General features: G+C 41.1%; 1 protein-coding gene across 1 annotated transcript; it reads right to left on the reverse strand.

The window, feature by feature from the left end:
- Nucleotides 1–334: 334 nt before the first annotated feature.
- On the reverse strand, nt 335–9,558 carry gtpbp8 (GTP binding protein 8). The gene is made up of 8 exons (XM_085434430.1): nt 9,421–9,558; nt 8,937–9,137; nt 7,987–8,140; nt 6,017–6,115; nt 4,166–4,296; nt 3,395–3,494; nt 902–1,020; nt 335–616 (listed from the first exon to the last, which is right to left on the reverse strand). The coding sequence occupies exons 2-8, from the start codon at nt 9,104–9,106 to the stop codon at nt 526–528; spliced, it is 864 nt and encodes a 287-aa protein (XP_085290556.1). The 5' UTR covers nt 9,107–9,137; nt 9,421–9,558; the 3' UTR covers nt 335–525.
- Between the last annotated feature and the right edge of the window lie 857 nt (nt 9,559–10,415).

The raw sequence follows: 10,415 nt of genomic DNA on the forward strand, positions 1-10,415 counted from the left end.
GTAACCAGTGGTTTGTACATTAGAAATAAACAGAGTTTACAGCAATCATGAAGGAAACTTGACAGTGATCCTACTACCTCCTAAATAGTGTTCCTGACTTGGTTAGATGATGTGAAGTTGGTTTTCATAACCATGGCAATAATTGTCATCATCTCTATATGTTTATTTTCATTAAGCCTAACAGTGGCTTTCCTCACTTGCACTGAGATTTCTTTCAACCTAATATTGATAGTTCCAATCTAAAGACACAAAACACAAATTCAGAGCAGTAAAGTGTCTGAAACTGGACTTGACAGTCTGTCAAACTAGAAAGTAAGAAGATAAGCAAACCAGAGAGTCTTTCACATTTTATTAGAAAATAAAAGCCTCTGAAGCAGTTTTTTGGATATCAGGTTTTGTTGTTGTTGTTGTTGTTGTTGTTGTTGTTGTTGTTGTTGTTGTTGTTGTTGTTGTTGTTGTTGTTTTTAAAGAAATGTAGCAGAGAAGCCCGTTTGCCCCTCTCAGCGAGACCGAGTCGGCCTCTTTTCAGCTCTGTGACGTCTCCTTTAACCTGATGCTGCCTGTTACATGAGCGATGAAGCATCTCAGCAGGTAAATCCCCCCAAACTGGATTGAGCTGTTTCACAAAGAACACAAAAAGGGAGAAATATAGACATTTTATTATGCTGTGAAGTATTGTTATACTGTAAAACTATCAGCTTTCAGGCACTGAGTTTGAACAAAAACAATAATTAATGAAAACATATGTGTCAGAGTCAGGTTTAATATAACAATAGAAATCCAGGAAGTATCACTCAAGCTTCAAAGGAAGAAGACTCATTGAGGGCTCTGTTTATATTTTTTCATCACTAAGAAACCCACTGTGTGAGTCTTGGTCTGTGAGAGGAAGTGAGACAGTTACCTAATAAGAAACGGTTGAGGGAAGCAGCTCGTCGTCTCTGTCTTTACCACATCCTGAAGGTTCAGCAAATTTGTCAGCAGAGTGCCACTCCCACATTTGTCGATCTTTGTCACCACCATCTGAACAATAAAGTACAACTCTCAGAAAAGCGCACAGACAGGATGTCCCCGTGGCTCCCCCAAAAAGCCTTCAGTAAATCCAAAACTGCAAGAAGAATACTAACGGGGCTAAGAGTTGTGAAGAATCCGGCTCCATCATATTCTAAATACTTAATTGTGCCATATTATTCCACTTATCTCAGTCTGTCGGCCTACTTGACTTACATCGTTTCTAAAACTAAAATGGGAGACAAGGCCCTCTGCTGTGGAACCAGCTCCCAGTTTGGATTCAGGACACAGAAACAGTCTCTAATTTCTCTTCTTTTAAGATTAGGCTTCAAACTTTTCTTTGTGATCAAGGTTATAAATAAGTTATGAATCAGATGATCCTGATCCACTGATAACTTTTAAGCTAGTGCAGAAGTGTTAGCACTGTCACCTCTCAACCAGAGGATCCTGGGTTAAAATCCAGCTTGTGGTCTCGGAGTGAAGTCTGACCAATGTCCCTGTGGTTTTTTTCTTTGGATGTAGACACCCTCACACAGGCCAAATGCATGCACGTTAGGTTAACCGGCACTTTTAAAGTGGCAAATTGCAGTGCTTGGAATGGCACGAAAGCACGGTTAGAATAGTTTTTTATTCTAAACTGTATTGAGTGCCCAGTAAGACTGGAAAAGCACTATATAAATACTGGTACCTTACATGGACCCTCCCTTAGCAAGGATATGTTTCACTTTATGCTTGCTTCTATCATCCTGAACTAACAAAGCAGACTAGCTCTGACACCTGGTGGTCTCTTAAAAACACTGCACTCCCTGATCAGCATTTTAAAGGATTCACTTTGTTGTTGTTCTCCTGCAGTTCAAAGAAATGAACGAGGAACCCGGTGAGTCTAAAATGGGTGCAGCCTTGACTGTAAAAGCTGTACAGAAAATCTATCGGCAAGAGAACGTAGACCTCCTGCCACCTACTACCATGTGACACTCAATAAACTTCACTGACAAGTCTGTCCTTTGCCTTGTAAATCATTAAAAGAATCCGATCATTTGCAACCACTACTTCCATGTAATCATATTTAAAGTGTGTACACTCCCCATTTCTTTTTCAACTTCACAGAAATATCAGTTTTAAGTTTGAAACTGTCTTCGACTGTGCTGTCACAGCCTTAATGTGTTGCAGTGTTTAATCAGCTCAGAGCATGAATAATTGACCGCAGAGTGCGCAGCGAGCGGGGCTGCTTCATTTTAACGGCCAGTTTTTAAATAGCTGAGTGGGAACGTTCAGCATTAATTCAGTGTGGACATAATGATGAAGGACTGAGAAGAAGAATGAGCCACATGTAAGGCGGAGGGGGAGGCACTTCGATGCTTGTTTCCTCCTGGAGAACACGGCGGGTCTGGACCCACGCTGGAGTGGCGGCGCAGTGGCAGGATGGCTGCTGTGTTTGCTCAACCAATGTGATTTCTGTGCAGAGGAGTTTTTTTGTTTCCTGTTCTCATGCTGTCCTCCCATAGGAGTCCAGCATGAGTAGAGGTCTCTTTTTTTCCTCTTGTACTTTCCCATTGTAGTGTACATTTCAGTGGTTTTCTGTAATGTTACCGATCTCCGACCTGTATCCCCATGTGATGTCTGTGTTGTGTGTGTAAGGTCGGGGGTGGGTCCATTCCACTGCAGGGCAACCTGCATGTGGCGAATAAAGCTGATTGATTGGTTAGTGCTCAACAACTCCACCAAAGAGCGCAAACCCAAAGACCCCTCTTGATCGTGGCTCAAGAGTTGGGAGTTCGCCTTGTAATTGGAAGGTTGCCGGTTCGAGCCCCGGCTTGGACAGTCTCGGTCGTTGTGTCCTTGGGCAAGACACTTCACCCGTTGCCTACTGGTGGTGGTCAGAGGGCCCGGTGGCGCCAGTGTCCGGCAGCCTCGCCTCTGTCAGTGCGCCCCAGGGTGTCTGTGGCTACAATGTGGCTTGCCATCACCAGTGTGTGAGTGTGTGTGTGTGTATGGGTGGATGACTGGATGTGTAAAGTGCTTTGGGGTCCTTAGGGACTAGTAAAGCACTATACAAATACAGGCTATTTACCATTTACCATTTATTCCACAAAATATTCCACATGAAAGCTGATTAAGGGGCCCGGCCGGGCACAGCCCGAAGAGGAGACATGGGCCCATCCTCCCGCAGGAGGCGCCATAGGGGTCGGGTGCATTGTGTGCCGGCTTAGTCTGCTGCCCCTGCGACCCGGCCTCGGATGAAGATGGATGGAAAGCTGATTAAATTTAGTTACTTTCAATCAACTAACCAGGCTTCACTTGTTCTACAAACCGCAAGATCTTAAAAACTTTTTTCGCACCAAATCATCCTGATGATTACAAAACTGAAATTAAGCCAGAGTCCTACCACATACGGACATCGGGTCTCCTCACACATCTCCAAGGCAATCAGATCAGCCTTCTGCAGACCGACGCTGCCATCGACCAACAGGAAGGTCCTCACGAGGCTGAAAGAAGACATGTTACACAAGGTTTTTTAGTGAACACCAGGTTCGCACCAGGAAGACACGGTCGCTCACCATCAGAAAGACAGGAGCACAAACGCTGAGTGACATTTAAGCTCACCGCAAACCTAGATGTGTCACCTGAGACCTGGTGAACATCCATTTAGTTTTTATTAGTTTGAGTGTTAGTTTATACTTATTAGGAACTCCTAAATAAGCGGGAAGGATCAAATTAATATAAGAGACTGCATTTAAAAGCTTAAGACTACTAATGTTAAACATTTTCCTTTTTAAAATGTTGGTTGTCAACCACCTTTTAAGTTTTGTATATATTGTCTGTGAAAGTTCTCAGTCATCCAGGTCATGGTACTCTAAAGAGCTTGGAAAGAAAAGCGCTGATTTTTGTGAACATGTCTTTGTTGCCAAAAACATCACAACAGCAATGACCAATCACTACAAGGCAAACTAAACAGGCTTATATTAGCAGATAGCATTAGCCAAACTGGTTTTTCACTGCAATAAACAACTTTTCCTTACTTACCTCAACCCCTCAGGATAGTTTCATAGCATGATTTCTTTGGCTAACTGTCAGAGGCAATCCTCAGTATTGCTCCATCATAGACATCATGAATAAACAACACAAACAAGTCTTTCATCAGCTCTTCATCACTTACTTTTTCCGTGTGTAGAGGTAAGGCTCTACCATATCCACAAAATCTCTGGGTGCCTTGTGTCCATACCCTGGCATGTCCACGATGGTGAAGGCTTTGCCCACTCTGAAGAAGTTCATCTTCTTTGTGTGACCCTGAAGGTAAGACACAGGCAAAGCTTATGATGTCCAGATATTGATGAACTCAGTCATTGCAGCATCAGTGAGTGTGTTTCAACTTTGTAACATTAAATTACAATGTTTAGTTTTTATTAGTTTCAGTCTTTTTATTTATCACAAGGAGGAGCAGCATGTAAGAAGTTCCAGATGGGGAAAACATGCAAACATGTAGACATCATAGTCTCTATAATCAGGCTGATTATGTGTAAAATTAAAACCATTGATATTTTTTGTCTAGTTATTTTTTCCACTCTTACTTTGATTTTCAGATAAGTTTTAAATAACCAGAAAAAATCCTGATTCTTGCCGATTGTTTGCAACCCTCATAACGCAAACACAGAAATGGAAGTGAAAAGATGGAGTAGCATGTCAGTGCAGTGTGTGATCTGGGTACAAGCGAACTTGTAGAACTTTGGCAAACTCATCTGAGGATTTTTGATGTGGCTTCACAAAATTATCACGATCAAAACAACGCAACTGACGACAAAAAAAAAAAATAAAATAAATAATAATAATCACACAGTGTATGCCCAGTTTTATATACACCCTAAACAGATCGCCAGTCTGTTGCAGGGCTTAACACATAGAGACAGACAACCCTTTACACTAACATTCACACCTATGGGAAGTTTAGAGTTACCAATTAACCAATGCTCACTAACTGCATGTCTTTGGACTGTGGGAGGAAGCGGGAATACCTGGAAAGAACCAACACAAACACAGGGAGAGCATGCAAACTCCACAAAAAAAAAATGATGATGACCATGAGGGTGGAAATGACCTCAGGGCCTTTTTATTGTGAAGTTTCTATCTGCCAGTTTCTATCTTATTTTTATCCCTGTGGCAAATGTGCATCTTCTGAGCCAATCTCTTTGTAAAACAGTGACTTTTATTATTTTCTACATGTAACACATTTACAGAACACACACTGAATGGTCCCCACACCAACACAAATTCAATTAAAATGTGCACATCATATTACCAACACTTTCTATAGTGCAAAATTTATGTTTTTAACTTTTATGCTCAGTTTTGTCAAACTGAGAAGTATTTTTGATGATAGCAGGGTACTGAAAGTACATCAGTATCTTTTTAATACATTTTCAGTAAGATAACTAATGTTTGAGATGACTGATTTATAATAGAGGCAGATTAGAGTTTCCTGTCCAAGGTCCAAACTCATCACCTCCCGTTATGTCATGGCAGAGGGAATGATGGGAAATTTGCAGCTTAAATAGGCGTTAAACTGAGTGAGGCATACTCATGTGTACCACCTGAAGTAGTTCCCAGAATTTGCTCCATTTCTTAGATGCAGGTATAAAAAAATGTTATTTTTAGAAATTTTTTTTCTACAAGCTAACCCTCGTCTGTGTTTAAGTGAGTTGGTCAGAAATTCTTACATCTCCTCCCTCGCCGTAAGAAAGAAACTGAATATGCAAAGTGTAATTTGAAGTTTCCACTTCCAAAAAAGGTCATAATTTTAAGAGTATTTAAAAAAAAAAAAGCCATCTAATAGTATAGAGCAGATCATTTTAAGTCATTTTCACAGCCAGAGCGGCCAAAGAACAACAGAAAATCAGCAACAATCAGGTGTGAATGTAAACACAGCATTTTATAAAAGAAATAACTGAGGTTTGTGTTTGTTCACCACTTTAAAGGGAAACAGTGTGTGGAGCTGGAGTGACGAGTTACTCACTGGAGTTTTAGAGACTCGGACTTCCACCTCAGGGGTGAGAGAAAACAGAGCTTTGATGAGAGACGACTTGCCCACGTTGCTCCTGCCGATAAAACACACCTGGAAAACACCAACAGGAAGTCAGCTGCAGATTTGTGTGCTGTAATTTACAGTTCTGCGATTTTTATCCTGGAATCTTTTTCCTGCTCCAGTTGCCACCATATCACCTTTAGCGCCATTTAGCCATGTGGCACACCTGCCAGGTGGACACTGTCATCGAGCTTTGAACGCTTCGCCTTCTGGAGAAGGCCGAGTGGTAACGGAACTTCTCTGTCCTGTTAACACTCGCTGCCAGAGCTTAACGTTCTTCTCCATGAGGTTATAAATCTGATGATTTATTAGCCATGTTCAGTTCTGCTTCATTATTCATGAGGATGAAGAGACATTAGGTTACATTTTTCATCCATTTAGGGTTGAGGAGGGACGAATAAGCTACTTAAAGTCCACATTCTCTTTCTTTACAGCCATTCTACCTGACCCAGAGTCAGGGAAATTATTCTGCACAAGTGTTTTGCGTTAAACCTCAAGTGACCACTGAAATAACTGAGTAAAGTGATCATATTTTACACAAGAATCCTTTTTTAAATGGTTGTTTGTGCTCCTCATACCTACAACATTTACTTTATCATTCAGTTGTGGTTTTGAGTCACTTTTCTGCAAGGAAGAGTAATCCAACCCGACTCATCTTCTGAGCTGATTTCATTGTCACTTTGAGGCAAAATTTCCACCTCAAACCTTTTCCAGCAAGAAATGTTGCTACCCTCACTCTGTTAGCAAAGAGGCTGTGTCCAGTAAATGTGGCTTACTTTGTGAAAGTGCTTTGAGTGCCCAGTAAGAGTAGAAAAATGGCAATTATAAACCAGAAAGGAAACAATTATATTGTAGTGACAAGAAATGGAAAATTATAGTCAAAGCATCAACATGTTTGAAAGAAGACATGTTGTCATGACAAATGCATGGGGGGAAAAAGCCCACTTTTATCATTAAATATATCATTAAGAGCAAACAGAAATATGCGTAACCCTTCCCTTTGTAATCCACTTTGATCAAGTATTTACCTATTAAACAAACCTGCAATGTACTGTTGGGTAATTATCACCTTACATTAACTATTAATGACAGGCTAAAGAAATTCATGATGGACGCAGCTAAACTGGCATCACTGATTGATTTGTGAACTCCCGTTGATCTCAGCACTGCAGTCCTCAATATCTTGTTTCTGTGGCGTCATATTTAAACAAGAGGAACAAATGCTATGTTTTCAGCTAATGCTGCATCCACAGATACCTGCTAATTAGTGCTCAGTAACATCTAAACAAAATCACTCACCAAAACTGGAGCTCAGACTTTTTGGATGGTCTGTTAGTGAAATGAAGTGCACAACACCCATATTATTGGTCAGAACTATGGAATTAAAATGCTCCAAAACGCTCCAAGAGCACAAATGTGGTCCAGAGGTCCAGTTCAGAGACTCTATTTAGCAGTTAAGAGTCAGCTGAGCGTCTGTGAAAGTTAGTGTATCATGATAGTATCAAGATATGGATTTTGAGCTTGTCTGTCTCACTGTGGCGATGGTAACATATACAGATTGGCATTATCCAGCTTTGTAGATCGATATAGATATAGGCCATAGACTGTATATAAGAGATGGAGGTCACTAGCAACTAAGACCATGGTCTCATCAGAAAAGTGTTTTATGAGGTCACAGATTCAGTGAGTAGGCGTATTCTCTCACGACCTTCTTTTAGTACTACTGTACTATGTATGACTGTGCAATGACAATAAAGAGTTATCTTATCTTATCTTATCTTAAAAGCTGAGGAGTTGCATCCTGCTGGCCATTAGAAAGAATGCATGTTTACGGCACTCCCAACACCAGAAGTTATGTCCATGATTTATGTACAATGTTTTGAGCAATGCTGTCCTCTGACCTCTGGCTGTTTGAGATCGGGTGCGTGCTCCATCCTTTCTGCAGAGATATAGTAATCGATCTTATGAGACGGTGAAGAGTGGAAGAGCTTCTCTGCCTCAATCATGTCCTCCAAAGTGGGATCAAAAAGCTGGAACTGTGTCCGGTCCACAGACCTGAAAATACAAATATGGTTCAATTTCATTAGAAAATGTCTGTATCAACAGCTACATGCTACAGATTGAAACAGAAGCCACTGGCAAACTCATTTATATTTTTTAAACGGTAAAAATAGTTCCTCCAAATCTTTTACAATAAAAACCTTACTAAAAATGAAGTCTGTCAAAATGATACCAATGAGGTGCCTCATTAGTTAGAAATATGCTGCAGTGTAATATTATATAATAAGATAAAGTTATTCATGTGCAGTTATTTACAGGCTTGTACCCATTATCTATTACCTACACCTACATTATGTTTGTGTAATTAAAGTAAAGAACTGACACGTTACCCTCCGATTTTTGGAGGCTTGCACTCTCAGAGTGCTTTTTATTGCTTTATTATTTATCATTGTCTTACATTCAGGTATTTTTATTTAATTAAAGTGAGTTCACATGTATTGCTGCCTTGATTGTCTTTGTTTTCATTTTGATTCATGAAAACTTTCACACAGATTTAGTTTCATCTGTACATTTTTCCATAACTTACACATACATAAATATTTTAAATTAAATTAAATTAGTTGTGAGAACAGTGGCATAATTTCTGTTTTATTTGTCGTAATGTTTAATTTTTTTGTGTCTTACATGTTTCTGTGAAGCATTTTGTGCTACTCGTTGTAATGGGTGCTGTACAAATAAACTTGATGATGTTATCTTTCACAGTTATCAGTGCAACTCCAGCAGATGATGCCAGCTCACGTTCACAAAATCTCCACTACTGATGACTAAGAACCAGCCCTGTTTTACGCACCTGTGCAGGTAAGCCTCCAGCTCGCTGAAGGGGTACAGCAAACTTCGCAACTTCTTCGGGGTAAGTGATGTGACCTTCTGCACCGAGGCCAGTTTATGGATCCTCTGCCCAGTGGCACAGCTGACAGCAACCCCAGGCCGGAGCCGCAGGAGCTGCCGGACAGGAAGCATGTTACCCCGCTGATTTCAGATCAGTCAGACCCTGAGAGGAGATGCACACGCGGAGGTCACCTGACAGTTTCGCACAGGTACAGTCCCCCCTGAACTACAGCAGCATAAAAAACCTCCCCACTTCCACTTCTGTAGTTTAAGTGTGGAACACAGTCACTCACTCTTCATGTTTCATAAAACAGTAAATTAGAAAACGTCCGAGCAGATTCTGCGGCTCGTCTTGTTCTCTGCGAGCTTTTCTGATCATATTTAATGGGGGGCAGGGGGAATAAAAGCGTCCAAAGTGACTCCATTCATTTCCTTATATTACTTACCCGAACACCTCCACCTTCACCTTCACGGCTTCATGCGATCAGAGAGCAGCGGAGTTTCTTTGAAAATGAACCTTTAAGCCGCGTCCATCGCTTCTGTTTACACACCGTCCTCCATGTTGCGTGCACCGGTCAAATGCATCCGAATGAAACAGCTCAACAACAGTTCCGCGACACAAGTTTAAAATTCCGATTTTCCCCAACGATAGAAACTTTACCGATATACTTTTTTAAATCAATCAATCAATCAATCAATCTTTATTTATAAAGCACTTTTCATACAGAGAAAATGTAGCACAAAGTGCTTTACATAGTTAAAAGCAGCCCACCCCACCCTCCAACTCACTCCCCACACTCTCAATACACATATATCCCCCCACCCACACACACATACACACACGCGCACACTTAAAGAGTAAAAATTGGGCTGGGCTCGCATGAGCCAAGTGAGGAAACACTATAACAGGGAGCCGTCTGCACCGGGAGCCGGTCACAGACCGCAGCCTCCAGGCTGGGCACACAGCAGGAGGGAGGCAAAGGAGCCCCCCAGCCAGGCTGAGAGGACCCCAGAGACCCAGCAGCCACGGTCAATAACAGCCCCGGTGCAGAGAGCGCCCTCCGAGGAAACACTGGAGATATGACGCAATACAATATATATAGGGTAAAATGATAAAATAAATAAGAACAGGATACAATATAAATAGAATAAGAAGATTAAAAAATGAATAAGAATAAAATCAAACAAATATTAGGTAAATCCTAAATTAATAATAGAATAACAGGATAGAATAAATAAGCATAAAATAAATAAACGCTAAGTAAAAGCTAAATTAAAAAGGTGGGTCTTGAGCCTGTTCTTGAAAACATGTACGTTCTCTGCGGCCCTGAGCTCCTCCGGCAGGCTGTTCCACAGACGAGGACCATACCACTGAAACGCTGCCTCTCCGTGAGTATGTGTCCTGACTTTAGGGACAATCAAAAGGCCAGTACCAGAGGAC

The sequence above is a fragment of the Copadichromis virginalis genome, linkage group LG16 (assembly GCF_057382275.1).
Source record: "Copadichromis virginalis isolate Kocher_CV1m ecotype Utaka linkage group LG16, C_Virginalis_male_GT1.1, whole genome shotgun sequence".
NCBI classification, from domain to species: Eukaryota; Metazoa; Chordata; class Actinopteri; order Cichliformes; family Cichlidae; genus Copadichromis; species Copadichromis virginalis.

Excerpts from the sequence above, each read along its gene's own strand:
- gtpbp8 (XM_085434430.1), bottom strand. The coding sequence starts at position 9,106 with ATGCTTCCTGTCCGGCAGCTCCTGCGGCTCCGGCCTGGGGTTGCTGTC. Across the intron at positions 8,141-8,936 it reads CTGGAGGCTTACCTGCACAG|GTCTGTGGACCGGACACAGT; the intron begins GTGCGTAAAACA and ends TTGTATTTTCAG. Across the intron at positions 3,495-4,165 it reads TACCTCTACACACGGAAAAA|CCTCGTGAGGACCTTCCTGT; the intron begins GTAAGTGATGAA and ends GTCTTCTTTCAG.